General features: G+C 32.8%; 2 protein-coding genes and 1 non-coding gene across 7 annotated transcripts in view; 2 read left to right on the top strand and 1 right to left on the bottom strand.

The window, feature by feature from the left end:
* The first annotated feature begins 473 nt into the window (after nucleotides 1–473).
* LOC125068856 lies at nucleotides 474–6,202 on the top strand. Its single transcript, XM_047678195.1, has 5 exons — nucleotides 474–1,009; nucleotides 1,636–1,937; nucleotides 3,210–3,292; nucleotides 3,407–4,759; nucleotides 4,847–6,202. Exons 1-5 carry the CDS (start codon nucleotides 898–900, stop codon nucleotides 5,097–5,099), a joined length of 2,103 nt encoding a protein of 700 aa, XP_047534151.1. The 5' UTR covers nucleotides 474–897; the 3' UTR covers nucleotides 5,100–6,202.
* On the top strand, nucleotides 2,873–2,988 carry Trnal-caa. The gene is made up of 2 exons: nucleotides 2,873–2,910; nucleotides 2,944–2,988. It is a non-coding gene; the product is annotated as a tRNA-Leu (tRNA).
* Nucleotides 6,203–9,068: 2,866 nt separating the features above from the next.
* The window catches only part of LOC125068942 (pyruvate carboxylase, mitochondrial), a 40,595-nt gene continuing 32,224 nt past the window's right edge, over nucleotides 9,069–17,439 (bottom strand). For 2 of the 5 annotated variants that reach the window (XM_047678333.1, XM_047678334.1), the window contains exons 14-26: nucleotides 15,974–15,988; nucleotides 15,547–15,597; nucleotides 14,390–14,639; nucleotides 13,986–14,133; nucleotides 13,425–13,684; nucleotides 13,042–13,256; nucleotides 12,602–12,812; nucleotides 11,830–12,036; nucleotides 11,352–11,460; nucleotides 10,678–10,803; nucleotides 10,299–10,460; nucleotides 10,091–10,166; nucleotides 9,069–9,913 (exon numbers count right to left, since the gene is read on the bottom strand). In XM_047678333.1, the coding sequence (XP_047534289.1) occupies nucleotides 9,741–9,913; nucleotides 10,091–10,166; nucleotides 10,299–10,460; nucleotides 10,678–10,803; nucleotides 11,352–11,460; nucleotides 11,830–12,036; nucleotides 12,602–12,812; nucleotides 13,042–13,256; nucleotides 13,425–13,684; nucleotides 13,986–14,133; nucleotides 14,390–14,639; nucleotides 15,547–15,597; nucleotides 15,974–15,988 (2,003 nt within the window). In that variant the 3' untranslated portion in view covers nucleotides 9,069–9,740. The remainder of the gene's footprint in view (nucleotides 9,914–10,090; nucleotides 10,167–10,298; nucleotides 10,461–10,677; nucleotides 10,804–11,351; nucleotides 11,461–11,829; nucleotides 12,037–12,601; nucleotides 12,813–13,041; nucleotides 13,257–13,424; nucleotides 13,685–13,985; nucleotides 14,134–14,389; nucleotides 14,640–15,546; nucleotides 15,598–15,973; nucleotides 15,989–17,439) is intronic. The other 3 variants (XM_047678336.1, XM_047678335.1, XM_047678337.1) reach the window with 3 other exon arrangements.

Here is a 17,439-nt window from a genome sequence, read left to right as displayed (position 1 = left end):
TAAAATTTTATGTATCTTATGACTATTTTTTTATTTTTATGATAATTCTTTATATTTTTTTATTTTTTGTTAAAAACATATTGTTTATGTGCAATTAACACAATACATTCTGTATTGTATTAAATATTTCATTAATTCATAAATGAGTTCATTAATGAATGTCGTGAGTTGAGAATGTCAACTGAAATAAGTCTCAGTGTTGCCTACCATTAGTAGCTTGCGCCTAAATAGTCGCCTCTTAAAACATATTATGACGTTGGATGCTGTATTTATTTCATTGAAACTTAACGATAAAATTGCTTTCAATTCCATGACTAGAAATTATTGAATCGTTACATCATTATGATATAACTAGTTTTACTACAACAATATTTATGAATAACACATATTATACTACTTTCACTATTGGCTTGCAACACTATCGACATTCTACTTTTTCATTCATCGAGTTCGAGTTTACAATTTCATAGTGTTCTTGCTCAAAGTTAATCTTTGATGTGTACCTATTATATTTTTCGTAATACATTCTCGATCTTTTTTTCTGTTATAGTTCCTTAAACTTCAATTATTTCGATGAATTAAGAATATGAAGCTTGCAAAATAAATAGAATATCTTCCGGATTCGCATAATACGTTTTAATTAATAGCTTGAAATATTATAACTTGTTGAATATAACATTGACTTTTCACTTTTTTATTGTAATAAGACTGAAGAAACAATATTAAAATAGTGCTTCAAATTAAATTTTAAAATTAATTTAGTGAAAGGACGCGATAGAAGTAGGGCAAATAAAGGTGTAAATAAAATAGTGCCGGTCGTATAGTACGTTCTAGATGTCAACGCATATGTAAAAAATTGTTGATAATGAGTGTTTGTGTGTAAATTGCTTAGAGACGATGGAAAGGTTGTCTCATGATTTAAATCTGGCTTTAGAAGAGAGCAATTGTGGAAGGCAAGAACGTCGGAAGATCGGACTGCGTCGACGTACCAGGTCCGCGGGGAATTTGCGTTAGTTTTTTTTAATTATATTTTTATATCAGTATATCCTCTAGTTATGGGTTTGGTAAATTTTAGATTTAACTACGACCCATTCAATTGTTATAAAAAATAGTTTGATCACTTCAAAGCTATCAAGATTATTAAAAATCATTAAATCAGTACTTGCAGAACACTAAAAGTTTCAATTAACAAGTTTCATTTTTTTCCAAAACTTTGTTCCATTAGTGATAAAATAAGCATCTCATAATTTTCTCCCACTCTTAATATTAATGTTTTCAGTAATTAAAGAGACATCAAAATAATTAAAAGAAAAATTAAAATTAAATTTTAGTTGGTTGGTTGGTTTGTCTCAAAATTATCCTGATTATTAAATGTATATATATATGGTTATTTATTGAAAATTGGTATGTATAATGTACTTACCTTAAAATTAGTAAGTTTAAATAAGTTAACTAATTTACAATTTACAAAAATATAATTGATGTTACATAATTTTCTCAATTAAACTATTTATTTAACCACCTTTATTGTGTTCGTTGACACTAACATATTATCAATTTTGATTAAATTACTATGAATTTATTTTATATTCATGTGATGACCTATAAATTTTTGAATAAATACATATTTTGCAGCAGCTGCAATAGCAGTAAGCCTCGCTGAAGATGGAAGTTCAAGTAGCCCGCCTCAGGCACCTCTCATCACACAACCACTGTCAGACTCCGATGACCCACATCTCAACATACACAAATCAACAAACCTTAAGTCTCGACACTATTGCCAGATTGGTAATTTTGAATCTGACTCGTTCAATGAAAATTTTTCACCAACTCGGCCAGCTAATGCTAGGAGGAAAAGAAAGTATAAAAAGATGCCAGTAGAGTATACTGATGGTAAACATACACCGCCTGTAGAGATATTATGTATTACTACAGAGGTAAGTTAATCCTTATTTTATCAAGAAATTCAATAATAACGCTTTACTAATATTTATAAATCATATACTTTATATAAAAGTTAGGTATATAAAGTACTACTAGCACACAATATTTCTAATTTATTTATTTTAAACATTGTGTGCTCGAAGTATGATTTTACAACTACATTATTTATTTATATATGTATATAATTATTAGAAAATAAGTATTAATGCTCATTTGTTTGATTAGGTATATAAAGGTTGTTATAATTAAAAGTAAAACTTTTGAGTAATATTTAATGAATATAATATAAATTACTGCTTACTATTTACTTTAATCAATAAAATAATATATATTTATTTCCTGGAATCATATTTTAATATAGACAACATACCTGTGTATATCTAATAATTTAATTTACTTATTTTGTAATAATAGAAAATAATAATAATTATATTATTAACACTTGAACCTTGGAGTAAAAGTGGTTATTTTAAGTGACATTTTGTTTACCTTTTGCTCTGGGAATTGGAATTGAAATTCGCCGGGAAAATGCTGGCAGTATTTTTGTTACCGTTTAGCTACTTTATACAGCTATTTTTAAATTTGGAATATAAATTCCTTACAATATAATTGTTTGTGATGTAATATTGACATAAATAAAAAAATCAATCAACAATATTACCAAATTGGCTATATTAAATTAGCTTTAAAAATAGTTTAAATGTAGTAATCCTCTATTGTAATCTCGACATTGATTTTTTTTCGAAATAATACATTATTATGTAACATTTTCGATTAAGAAAGTTATAAAGTTGTCGCTAATGAAAGTAATATAAACACGTACTATAAAGTAATAATCATTAATCATTGTTACTACGCAAAAATAAAAATTAAAAAAATGATGATCAGTAGTAGTAAACGAACGGTTATTTCGATGCATTTGTTATCAGTCAGGATGGCCGAGCGGTCTAAGGCGCCAGACTCAAGGTTCCCTTGCCCGTACAGAACGGGTTCGAGTTGTTCTGGTCCTCTCTGAGGGCGTGGGTTCGAATCCCACTTCTGACAAATATTTTTGTTTCTTTTTTTTAAATATATATTTTTTTGATTTAATTCATATTATTTTTTATTTTATTTGATTTGCTTTCTACATTTAAATAAAAAACCTTGTGCATACAAAATAAAAACCGGTTGGTTGATTTTGTTTGTTTATGTCAAATATTTTTTTAGGTTCATATATAAATACTAAAAGTAACAGTTTACCTTAATTTTGTAATTATTTTTTATAGCCGAATGCCTTGCCAGTGACGATCACGAATCCGACTCACAGTGTCTCGCCACTACTACACGGCGGTAAACAAAAACAGGAGAGGTCAGTTTACCTGGCAGGGAGAATAATCCATGAATAAGCTCAATAAACTTTAGTTTTATAAGATATTAAATTTTAATGTCACTATTATTTATCTTAATTTTTATTTATTTACAGAAACGCATTTTGTGGAAAACGCAAGTGGTCACATAGAGACAAAGGCGATGGATGCGAGATGAGAGAGAGATCATTTAGCGGAGGCTGCTCATCCAAATCTGCTTTCTTTAAAAACGATATTAAATCAAGAAAATACGACACGGATAAAAAGAGAAAAGATACAGTATTGCAGCCGGGAAAAATCGTCCTCAAATCTCATAACACGGAAGAAGCAAAATTTTCCTCGTTTACAAATACTCCATCATTGCCGGGAAGCTCTAGCTTTAACTTCGTCTATAAAAATTTGTCTAAAAACGGCACACCAACGCTCTCTAAACTCACGGGTTATAGAATAGCGACAGATTTGCCGCCGTTTTTCTGTGCCACCACAAGTACAGGCAAAATAGATGGAAAGTACCATCGAAAGTATAAGATGCTTAATAAATCTCACCCGCCTAATGTTTTGAGGAATCCGTTACATTTCGACGATTCAAACAGTGGTATGGACTGCACGGGCAACGAGAGCAGCTCTTTGAGCAGCAGCGACTCTGACGGAGTAATAACCAATGACAGCGATCGAGAAGGTGACGATGAGCTCACAGACTGGCCTGGCATCGAGGAGCTCAAAGTCTTCAATAAAAGCCTTACATTCAAATCATCAAAATCTGTGAATAACAATTGTACGAAATCTGTAAGCAACATGCCACCACCGAAAAGGTTAAAGAAAGAAAAGTTTCTAGTTAAAGGCGGATGGGCTAGTTGTAAGAATAGATACAAGAAGAAAAGAGCTAAAGTGGATTCGGGAAACGACGATGACGCAATGATGTCGGACTCGAAAACAGTCGTCGATGTCGAAGACGAAGCTTTAAAAGAGAAGGAGATATTGCCGCATTCGTCATATTCAACATTCAGCGACGTCATGAACGCGGGGGTATCCGGACAGAACGCCGATGAGACGTTTTTTCATTCCTTTCAGGAATTTCAAGAGAAGTCTGAAAAAAAGGAGGAATTTAATCAGACGCCGCGCACAAATTTCACTTTACAGAAGACATCGTCGAGCGATTTGAATATAAGCGAGAAATCACCCCAGAGTGATCACTATTGCAGTGAAAATTCAATGGGTAACGCAGGGGTGTCTGAGGTACGCGAAATAAGAGCAGGATGTCGACGGATACGCGACGAAAGGCCAGGTTTCCTCATATTAAGCGCAGCGAATGAGCAGTTGTCGAAATTTTTACAAGATTCGTGCCAAACCGAGCTTAAATTGCCGAGTTTTCAAGATCCCGTGGAGAAAGAAAAATTAGAGTCATTGGCTAAGTTATACTCTTTGGAGCTACAAGTCGAAATGGGACGTCCTATTTTGAGGAAGACTAGGTAAAAAATATATTATTATGTTTTCTATAAAGGAATAAAAACTATTTGTTTGACAAGTATTTCAAATTGTACGCTAATCTCTTTCAGCAATACGACTCAAGCAATCAGGGTAGAGAATTCCTCCTACCGCAATCTACCTTCAGACCACAAGCGTAGATGCTATGGAGATGAGGCGGACACCAGTCTAAGCCTCAGTGACCCAAACTCAGTTAACTCAACAAATGATCTAGACGATTCCATCCCAGATGCCAAATTATCAGACCTTCCCCAAGAAATAGCAGATTCATTTAAATACGCCCAAATAGATAAATCGCTGTTACATCCCGGGGAATTAGATTGAAATTAATGAGAATTATTGTATATTAAAAATGTTTATTATTTAGTGTTTAAACTATTTCGGGATCTAGCCTTCACCTAGAAAATGAGCTCTAGGTGGTCTCGACCCAGTCCCATAATAAAATAAAAATGTCAAAGACAAAATCCACAATAATCGTCATGCTATTAATAATAAAAGTAAATTTTGATTAGCTGATGTTTAGCCTTGCACTGTATGTAATTGTAAATTAACTAAATACTTAATATTATTAAACGTGGCCGTCACGGACGCCCGGTAGATGTGAGACATCGAAGTTGATGGTTATTGAAAGAATTTTGTTAAGAATTCAATTATATATATATATATCTTAAAGAAAAATAATAATCAAATATGTAGTAAGACAAATAAAAATAAATTCATTCTTGAGTCAGAGTTTCGTTAGTAAAATAAATACCTTATTATTGTTATATATATAGTAATGAAGTATATGGAATACGCGCCACGAACGTAGGAGTAGAGTGGTGGGGAAGAGGGGGCATGATCAGGCGTAAGGACCCATATCCGTTATACAAAAAATATTTGTATATTCTTATAAGACGATGGTTGTAGCATATTTTGTAATATATAAGTATCTGTAGAATATTTCTCAATATTATGTATCGACAGTCGGTTGTTTAATTTGTGATTGATTTACAATTTTATAAAGTCAAACAAAAATATTAAGATAGTTAACATTATTAATGGCAAAACTCTTAATCCATTTGGAAAGTACGGTTTAAGACATGGGTCTTAATTGTCGCTAATTTTGTACGATTTTATATTAAGGAATGCCTTAGTCGTGATGTTATATAATTAGATTCCATCATACTAGACCTATTTACGTAATTTTACAGTTTGCTAACTAAAATTTCGAGGTTTATTTTTATGTCCGAGTCTGATAAGTATGTAGTTAAGAATCCATAATTAATATTATAGATTATTCAAGATCTCAACCAATGATATTGCGTCAATTCTATGTCAAAGTTATTTATGTGTTTGGAATAGACAATAGAGAGCCTGGGATCATAGACTATTATATTATGTTGTGATTAAATAATGCTGAATATTGTTTTCGAATTTAATTAAAATAAATTAATCATAGTTTTCTATAAATATTCAAAACTATCTCTATAATCGAATTCGTTTAATTAATCATTATACTTTCCTTTCCTTATTTTTTGAATTTCATTTTTCTTTTGTTTTTACAGAATGTGTGAGCTTACATTTATAATTAAAAAACATATTAATTTAAACTGAAATAATTAATTATACTGACAATAAGGAAAATTAAGTAAATATTAAGGGATTTTTTTTTTTAATTAGACACCAAAATTATTGGTCCGTTAAGGTTAAGTTGTTTTGCCCCCGAAGTCACAATATTTTACTTTAATAATTGAATGTTCCTAATTATTTTAAAATACTTTTTTATATTGGGCATAAAAAATCAAAAAAGGTTTTATATAGTTTTTTTTGTTATGTCTTTTATAAAGTATAGAAATTAGAACGAACATTGCTGACAATTTTGCTTTTGATATTAAATTATACTTAAGCTTATTACAATATTATATCTAAAGAAAAGATAACTAGAGAAATTGAATAATCCCTTGTATAAAGACAATTGAAGTTATAGAGTACCTACTAATTATTGCATATGCCATTTTTTGCTTTAAAACATATTTAAGAATTGTGTATTTTCTGCTAATTTCTAATGTTCACCAAATACAATTTAAATATATGTATATTCAAACTATGGGGTAGCTTTGGTTTTTTAAGACTTTTTAGTGTTGTAAAGACTTTAGAATCGAAGGTATAGCCAGTTGCAATTTTTACAGAATACGTCTTCGGTTGCCGTGACAAATAGTAAAATAAACTCTTCAAACCCAAGGGCTCATGAAAGTTTGCATTTTATTTAACGTGCTGCTTAGGTGCATTTAAGAATCTTATAAAATTCTATATCAGCTGTAGACTTATTAAATTTTCTATATTTCCATATATTTTCAACAAAGTGTTGTCGCTACGATTTTTGAAGCGGGCAACATTAAAAAAAAAGAAAACATTGGCGGGAAATTGAAGCTCTCTTGTTGATACGCTGGAACCGGGAACGTTGTTACATTATTTTACATTACTGTACTGTTTTACTTTAATTCTTAACTTAACCAATAAAGAAAAAAACGTTATTAAATAATTTCAAGAGTGATACATACAACTTATATAAATACACCGTACAAATAACTTGCAGCAGTTAATTAACAAATAACTTTCTTTTACAACAGTATATTATATTTTTTTAATGTATATCATAAAGTTCCCCATTTTGTCTTTAAGTAATAAATAATGTTAAGCCTATAACTTTAGTATCTATCCTATGTTTTGTAGCTTAGTAAAGGTAGGTCATCGATGATTAAATAACACTGAAAGATCCTCTAATTAACTCTACGTACAAATGCATAGGAAAAGTTAAGAAAAAAAGTGTACTTACTTTTACTAAGATGTACAAGATTTCATGCAAAGCTCGTTATCATGAGATAATGAGCATCTTTTTGCGAATGAAAATGGACCACCAGATGGTAAGCGGTCACCACCATCTATAGAAATTGGCGCTTTAAGAAATAATAACCATTGCAACAAACCTTGGGAGCTAAGATGTTACGTCCCCTGTGCCCGCAGTTAAACTATCTCACACACCTTCAAACCGGAACACAACAATACACCTCATTGCTTGCCCTGGTGACAGGGGAGCTGGATCATTTTTTGCCCAGAGGATCGGAATTGCAATTCAACGGTAAAATGCTGCTACCATTTCACGCGGTCAAGATTTATACAGTAAAGAATTGCTGTTTAGCGGTAGAATATCTGATGAGTGGGTGCTTGTCTTATTAGCTTGTAATTAATAACAAATGAAGATATTATTATTAAATCTTCCGGTACGGTATAATTACTAGCTTTACTAAGTTTTAAAGAAAAAAAAAATATACAGGAAAAGATGATAGTGATGAAAGACTTTTTATATTTATATATAAGGAATATTTTTTGATGTGAACTTCGTGCTTGTGGGCTGTACTTTAATAATTTTCGATCAAAGGAATTGAGCCTTTAAAGTATTTGTTTAGGTTGAAATTTCGAAGAAGTAAGAAAAAAATGTCTATTACATTTTTTTTTTAAATGTTGTTATCGAATTAATATAACAATTGCCATACGTTAGGCCTGCTATCCTTGTCCTGCTGATTGATTCTGCATATTAAAATCTGTATATTCTTAAACAATGTTACGGTAGAATTGATATTGTGTAAAACTAGTACTAAATTATACTCCATATAAATTGATTATGACCTTTCATTCTATAATCTCTTATCATTTGCCATTTCATGCTATAATTTTGTTCGGGTATAGCTTTTTATGTGATACTTTTACCTCGTCAAATCCCTCTTATTTCTTGAGATAAACATATATACTTTAAAACGTAATTGTTTAAAAACTGACTAAAATCCTAGTTTTGCTTTAAATTTTTAAGGCCAACGCACGGTTTTCGCATCTAGATATTGTAACTATAACAAATGTAACGCTATAAACATGAAGAAGTAACAAATTCTTTGTCGTGAAATATAATGACGAGATGGTGGTAAATCTTTTTACCAAGTATTTGTATTGTATATTCGAATAGCAGGAGGAGTAAAGAAAATCTTTATATTTATATGTTACATTCGATTTGCTAATAAATCTGCTATATTTTCCACTACAATACTATTCAACTAAATTCTGAAGTTACGAAAGCAACATCCCCGACATCAAATCGCCATTTTGCACGAATCTATCATAAATACCATAGAGTATGTATATCTCGATCAAAATTCTTGCCCTGGAATTGACTATTTTTTATTTTATATCTTTAAATGTAACTAAAACACATTAAATATTTAAAACATTTATTAAGTTATAAATATGAAAAATTAACAATAAAAAGGATAACAAATCATATTGGAAGCACGCAACCATAAAACAAAGTATTATTATTTTAAATATGTAAAAAAAACATTGTACATTAAGCGCTTGCTCTAGAAAATTTAGAACAGTATAAAATGTCTTTACTCCATTTAACATGTCTTTTTGTGTGTTACCAGCATTTAAATCCTATTACAAATATTGTAATCGTTCAAATGAAATAAAACATGGAATGACTATTCTATTATTAAAAGTTACAAAAGGCCATTCGACATATCAACACTTCGTGTCGTGTTCTTAAAAATAAAATCTCTAAAAGTATAAATTATTTCCTATCTATTCACAATCCGTGTTTGTACTGTGATGTTAAGTATTGCGGGTAGTTGACACTATTTAATAGTGTTAATATCACAGGTATTGTTTTCATTTAAAATTCATTATTAATTTTTGTATAATTTCACGAATTTCATACCCTTATCGCTCCAAAATATAATATAAAATTTGCACAACAAAGATAAAGTTCAAATAAGTATAAATCGGTTCAGAGAAAGATAAATGTAAAATGAAACAGTTTATATGTATATTTATCAATATTGTGATGTTTTGTATAAATTTGTAAAAACTTTATAATAGCAGTCTGACTGGAAGTGATATACGAACTTAAAGGAAACTGAATCTTATTTATACTTATTCTATGGTACAGATCAGGTCGTCTCCCTCCAGCTTCTGACCGTTCGTGATGGCCACGGAGACTATGGTACCAGCTCGTGGTGCTTGAACGATCATCTCCATTTTCATGGCTGACAACACTGCGATTGGCTGGCCTTTGTCCACCTTGTCACCCTCCTTTACCTTAATAGCTGTGGAGTATATTTAAATGTAAAAAAAAGGGAATTTAAGGTACTTTGTAAATTTATTTGCGCAGTTATAAAATGATAATTCAGTCTATAACAACTGATTCTTGTTAAACAGCGAGTATTATTAATTGTAAACTATCAAAGTTAAACTATAAAAAGGAAAAGAAAAAATATATTTACTTAAAACTGTGCCGGGCATGGGAGCACCGACTTGATTCTTGTCACCCTTCACGGCCTTGGGGTGAATTTTCATTTCCTAAAACAAAAATTAAAATTATTCGTATATTTAATCCAAGTAACATAGTGGAAATTTCATACATATATTATTTTTTATTAACGATCGAAAAGTCGATAAATGTATAATTAATGAAAATAATTATTTGTATACCTTGCTGGCTTGGTCGTCCCTTATGAACACGGATCTCAGCTGTCCGTTGAGTTCAAAGAACACTTCCCGCTCTCCGGCCGCCGTCATCTCGTCGGAGATGGCGAGTGTCTTAATGTCCAAGGTCTTGCCTCGCTCGATCTTCACTTCAATAGTTTCACCAACCTGAATTTACAAGGCAATCTCAAGTTAAAATTACATAAAATGAGACTCCACTGAGACAAGAGCTCCATTTTCTTATATTATTAAGTAACTGCTCGTCTTGACTTCGTACGTGTAAAAATAGATACAAAGTTACGAAGAGGGAGATTATTTTTTGTTTAAATGCCTATTAAGGTGACCTAAATAAATTTTATCCTTTCGAAAAATTCTGAGAGCTCACCGTGGGCCCGACGAGGAAGGTCTTGGTGTCGAGATGTTTGACGGGTCCATACTTGTCTCGGATACGGAAGAAGTCGTTCGCGACCTGCGGGTACATCGCCGCGGACATCACGTCCTGATCCGTAACCTGGAAATTAAACCATTACTTTATTTATTTATGTATTTTCTGGATAGTAGGAGAGTATCACCCACTCTTAATATGTGGTGTCGAAAGGAATATATTCATCAGCGCCTCAAGAACACATATCCAGAAGCATTTCTAAGCAGCTACTAATGACCGATAGAGGTACAAGTTTAAAATTTTCCGGTGTTTCGTTCTTTTGACCTTGTCGTATGCTAATATCATAATCATAACATCTTTTGGTAGTTGGGTAGTGTTGTCTAGCAACTGTCAGCTGTTGGCTGCCGTCGACAATTCGCTATATGTCACCGGGTAGTATGGGCATAAGTCGATGACATTAATCTCTTTAAAACTGTGTCCGGGTTTATTTATGACTCTTAAATAAATAAATAAATATTGGACAACATCACATACATTACTCTCTCTGATCTCAATGTAAGTAGCTAAAGCACTTCTGTTATGGAAACTCTTTTTGTGCAATGTCAACAAAATCTTTTGTCCATATAAAAGTAATATGGATGGATATTAGGATTGGTTCGAGTAAGTTAATTTACCCCTGGGTAAGTTTCTTGTAATTCCTGTTTCAATTTACTGAAGTCTAATGGCGGTAGCTCTTGTCCGGGACGTCCCTCTATTCTCGGCATGTCTTTAAGGATTTTTGATCTGCAATCACATCACGTAAATAAATACCTGTATATATATAAAAATATTTAATTATATTCATTGAAATTTTAATAAAAATATTTTGGGTATATCTTCTGAGAACTTAGGAATTATTTTCACACCGTTTTTGATTGCATGGTTCAGCGATAACTCTAAACAATATTAAATAAAATATTTTTTAAATAATAATTGGAAGGAATCTTATAGCGGCCACATCAAACGACCTGGAGCTAGTGAGTACGTAAATAACTTAAATGTAGGGCTTAAACTGATTATAGATTGATGCGTGATCTCAGATGAAATTACTTAGATGAGTTAAAAGAATCACGTGGTGTTACAACAATTTGTGACGTAATCTAATATACTAACCTTAAAGGTTCGGGGAATCCTCCGTATGGTATACCAATGGCACCTTGGAAGAATTCCACGACGGATTTGGGGAACGATAACTCCTCGGCTCTTGCTGTTATTTCTGAGGCTGTCAGTTTGTTCTGTACCATGAACTGTGCGAGATCACCGACAACCTTCGATGAGGGGGTCACCTTGATGATATCACCCAAAAGAAGGTTGGCCTCCCTGGATGATATTAAATTTTTGAATAAATAATCCGACTGGAATGGACATCGAGACAAACCGTAAGGTAACCTTAAAGTTTGTATATAATTATAGATTATATACACAATTATAGTTGTCTAAGTTTTGGGTATGGTTTATATAAACGAACTTCAAACTGTGATTAATTATTATCAAAGAAATATAAATAATTTAATGGACCAAAATCCAAATATTACAACAACAAGTAGGTTCAAAAAAGCACTTTGGAAACGTTGTTTAAGTTTTGAATTAAATGTAAAGCTACCTTCGATTCTACAGAGAAGAACCGGCAAAAAACTCTGCAGTTTTTCACCATTTTACTTACAGAGTTAGTCGGCAAAGTACAATAAAAATAAATTTATAAATATTTCTTCACGCTTATTTTATCTTGTATACTAAGAAACGAGGTGTTATTAGTTTACCTTTTCTTCTCATGTCTATACAATGATTGTCAACGTTGTTTTCGAAAAGATCTACACGTTTGTGAATATACATAATATTGTTGTAAGTATACCCGCTTTAGTAAAAACATTTCGACATAGCTAACCTGTAAGCCTTCTTGACTTCTTCAAATTGACTGCCCAATCCCAGAGAGAATGCCTGGAACTGCAAGTTGGTGTACTGTCCACCGGGGATTTCGTTAAGGTACACATCAGCATTGCCGGACTTCATGGTCGCGGTACATTCGAACGGTCCGTACAACGTTCTCGCTTGCTCCCAGTACGCGGAATATTCAGAGACAGTTTGAAGGGGTATACCTACGAACGATCAAGATCAAAAGTTAGTTTCATGAATCACAGCATCGTTAATTCGATTCTTTAAAAATTTCATTAATAAGATCAGAATCAATCTTCAATCGAGGCAACGTTTGTAAATACCGTTACTTCGTTGTATTTTAGGTGTTTTAGAAAATGAATATAATAATTTATCTCGGCGCTAAGTAAGTTAGGATAGGAAGTTAGGTGGTTCAACCGGGATGTGACCGACCGGTGTCGAGCGGCGTGCCCTGCAGCGAGGCGACGAGCGCGCCCATGCTGGGCTGGCTGGTGAGGCCGGACATGGAGTCCACGGCGGCGTCCACCACGTCGGCGCCGGCGCGCGCGCACGCCAGCATGGCGGCCACGCCCGCGCCCGACGTGTCGTGCGTGTGCACGTGGATGGGCACCGCCGGGTGCGCCGCGCGGATCGCCGAGATCAGCATCCTGCGCCACACGCCCTCGGTTATGCTCTACTCGAGTGGGCTCTACCGCCGATTCGGCACGTAAACTCGGTAGCCCGGTACACTTTCCAGCGTTTGAGATACAAAGTTATGTCACTTGAATATATATCGTAGCCGTTACCGGCAGAGTACTCGCACTCATAATACTCACTCGGCGGCCTGGGGCTTGAGAAGCCCGGCCATGTCCTTGATGCCGAGGACGTGCGTTCCCGCCTTGACGAGCTCGTCGGCGAGGTTCAAGTAATACTTGAGGTCGTATTTCTTTTTGCTGGGGTCCGAGACGTCCCCGGTGTAGGAGATGGCGGCTTCGACGACTCCGCCGGCTTTGCCCGCCGCTTCCATACCGAGGATCAAGTTTGGCAAGTAATTCAGTGAATCGAAAACTCTGAATATGTCCATACCGGCTTTTACCTAAGACAAAATAAACTACATTAATTTTGAGATCAATTTAACATATTTAATTAATTAACATTTTTGTCTCTAAATCTACTAAGTGTACACACGTGTACACACTAATTATGTGTAAAGAAGAAATTAATTTAATATATTAGTAATTAAACATTATCGACTTTTTAAAATAATTTTTCAAATTATTTCTTCGCAGATAGAAATTAAAATATGAACGTCAATATTATTTATTTATGTATATTATTTATTTGGTTATTGCTAATGATTAAATGTTTATGTGATAAAATATATGATGTCCACTTACAGCCATATCACAGAATTCAAAGACGACGTTATCCGGATAGTTCGTGTATCCGACGGCGTTCGCTCCACGGAGCAACATCTGGAAGGGCACGTTGGGGATCATTCGGCGCATGTCCTCCAGGCGCTCCCACGGACACTCGTGCAGGAACCTGGTGGGGTAGAAACATTGTAGAAGTTAAGGGTACATAATATTTATTGTAAAGATATAAAATATGTGTTTTTGAGTATTGCTTGCAAGCAAAAATTAAATAATTGTTTTGTAGGAATTTTATAATTTCGTTGACTTTTTTGTCATACTTGCGATAATAAACACATTTCATAATTTGTATAATTTTATTCTTAACACACGTAATTGTACACTAAGTGCGATTTTTGGCCATTAGCACGACGACATAGTTCGCTTACCGCAGCGCCACGTCGAAGGTGGCGCCCCCCCAGTTCTCCAGCGAGTAGAGGTTGTGCAGGTTGTGCGCCACGTAGGGCGCCACGGCCAGCAGGTCGTGGGTGCGCACGCGCGTGGCGAGCAGCGACTGGTGCGCGTCGCGGAACGTCGTGTCCATCAGCAGCAGCCCCTTGTTCTGGCGGACGGCCTTGGCGAACGCCTCCGGGCCGCCCTCGGTGAGGATTTCTTTGAATCCCTTGGGGGGTTTCACCGCTGAAAATTACAAGCGGCATGTGTTATTGTATACTCCATTGAGTAATAATTTTATATTATATGTTATAATAATAATCTTGTGACAAAGTCTTTTCTTTTTTTAAGACAGTCTTGCTTGCTTGTATACACTATACACTATGTACTGTAAAAAAGTCCCTAAAAACTTCTCCAACGTATAAAAATGACTACAATATGTTTTGTCTTAATGTTAGCCAAACGACTATTTTATTTTGAAAGAAGTGATAAAGTCTAACTATAATATCCGCGTAAGATATTAATAAAAACATTTTTTAATTAATTGTTTTCTTTTTTTTTTTTAGCCTGAGCCTTTTTCTACCTGAAGCTAAAAAAAAAAAGAACATTAACTCGGTTCCAGGATATATCATTGACATTAACTATGTGTGTATATTTGAAACCACATTAATGGCAAAAATGAAGTCACAAAAACAATCGAAAAAAAAAAGTCAAAATAAGAACAGTTTTTTTTAATGTGAACAAATTTATGAAACAATACATCGTGATATATATGTTAACTTTAAAGCGGCAAATTAAAAATATAGCACATAATAAAATTAACATTATTAATAAATGTTTATTTACTTATGATAATAATAAATACTGATTTATTAATCGCAAGGTTACATACATATTTAAATAAATATATTGCATTAAATTACGATTATATTGCGCAAAATTTAACAAAGTATTAATGACGCGATAAATGGTTTCGTTTCTTTAACGATTAGTTAATTAATAATTAGTCACTTTTATTATATTTACGTGTTTGGGATAAATCCGAAAATTTAGTACTAACTTAACCCATGGCATGCAAGTACTATGAAAACGCGGAAAAGGATGCCCGCAGAGACAATTAATAAAAAAATGTCGGTACAAAATTCAGCCTTACCTGTGTTTTCGCCAGTCATTTCTTGCCTTTTAATTGCCTCAGGCGAAAGGTCTGAAAAATATGATTAGTGAAAAAATGGTTTAGTGAAATTGTTAGCGAGGTACGCACGGAATGACATTAAATAATAAAAAAAATGTGCACAGAATATAATATGGCCCTTCAAATTGTTAGTCGAAAAACGCACACAGTTAAAACAAAAACACATAAAAACAGATAGGAATGGCCGTTTTGTTAAGTGAAACTTTGACCGTTGGACATTTTATCACAAGTGTTCGGTCGAATGTGATTATTTTACGACGAATAACACCAACCCTGAAATATTTTAATATGCAGTGCTCGTAGTTAATGCGTAAAAAAAAATTACAAAGCAAGTATTGTCGCGAAAAGAAATAGAATACTAGGTTTTAAGGAAAATCTTTTAACCTACCATGACCAGAGCGGACTGAAAAAAAATTCAATCTTTTGAATCAATACTATTTTAATATAATTAATATATGTATATTCTATATCATTAATGTGATACATATTTTCTGTTTTAAGGCTAATGTTCATCAAATGATCTCCGAAACTATGTGTCTGAATAGTCAATAGCGTAATGGTTCAAGGCCCGTCTAGCTATGTAAAAAGTCGCATCCTGACCAATTGGGGTATTGTCGTCCCCACTCCTGACAAAATCTTTAAGCTTAAATGGAAATATTAGTATTTCCTTATAATGGGAAATTGCTACTTTTCCTTATAAAAAATAACGACTTTAAATATAGTATAATTACGTTAAATTTAAGATTAAGTAAATTAAAGATTTTTGGAAATTTCAGCTCCAATAGGGGTAACTTTATGAAATTACATTACTAACCGTACGAAGTCGGGACGTCGGTATGAAGTCATCTAGTCTAAAAGACTTTGTTTTAAAAGTTACCCCATCTTATATGGGTCGACTTACACGAGTTTTCTATATCCATATAGACAGGCAGACTTCGTCACTTTAAATTCATAAGATTATTATGATAATCGCATTATGTATAATGATCAGTGTAAGTGTATGTACGCACACACAGACAAAAACAAACTTGTTAGTTTTTAAATTATTACAAATTAAAAAAAACAAGTCATACAAATTCAAATAAAAAATAATTTTTAATCAAAGTTAATTTGATAAGAAATTAAGATATCATAAATTTAGTACACTTTGGTAATTAAACGTAATAATTAGAATTTTTTTACTCAGAATTAGAATAGTCATCACTAAACTAAATTATAAGTACTTAGTTTGCTTAAACTTTATTAGTTATTGGTTTTTTATCTATTAGATTTGTTTTTGCTATGTGACTTTCCATTGATCCTTTAGATAACAAATGAGAAAAAATACTCTTTTAAAACAAGTAATGTATGTTCAGCATTAATAAAAGTTTCATATATACATTGCTTGTGTTTTTTGTTATTTTTTACTCTACTAAAACTCTCTCTAGTAATCGAATATTCATTGTAACTCCAATAATAATATTAGGAATAAAATATATAATAATGAAAACAATCATTTCTATTATAGACAAAGATTTAGTTCCTCAGTCAGGACCGATCTTCACTTCAATTCTGGGTTCCTATTGTCTATCTTAAATAGAAAATTAAATTTTATGTGCAATTTTTAAGAACTACTCTGATCTTTGATATTGGAGGGTATTTTTTCTTATTTATAACAAAAATATTTTGTATTTAAATAAATAGTTTTTTTTTTAATACTGGTGACGAGCTAATAGTTTCCTATCACGTGACATGATAATTTTAAATTTTCTTCGATGACAGGTAACTGATTCGTGTGATACGGTCACATAAACTGTTACAACATTATAGAAAGTCCAGCATTTTGAGAGATGATTTAATTTTGTAGTGCGCAGT

This window comes from Vanessa atalanta, chromosome 14, assembly GCF_905147765.1.
Source record: "Vanessa atalanta chromosome 14, ilVanAtal1.2, whole genome shotgun sequence".
In the NCBI taxonomy this organism is placed as follows: domain Eukaryota; kingdom Metazoa; phylum Arthropoda; class Insecta; order Lepidoptera; family Nymphalidae; genus Vanessa; species Vanessa atalanta.
Note: the sequence above shows the minus strand (reverse complement) of the source record. Positions and strands in the feature narration are given on the sequence as shown.

What these genes read in the sequence shown, in the direction of transcription:
- LOC125068856 (XM_047678195.1), top strand. Translation starts at nt 898, where the DNA reads ATGGAAAGGTTGTCTCATGATTTAAATCTGGCTTTAGAAGAGAGCAAT. An exon ending in TATTATGTATTACTACAGAG is followed by an intron (nt 1,938 to 3,209) that starts GTAAGTTAATCC and finishes TATTTTTTATAG; the next exon opens with CCGAATGCCTTGCCAGTGAC. An exon ending in CCTATTTTGAGGAAGACTAG is followed by an intron (nt 4,760 to 4,846) that starts GTAAAAAATATA and finishes AATCTCTTTCAG; the next exon opens with CAATACGACTCAAGCAATCA.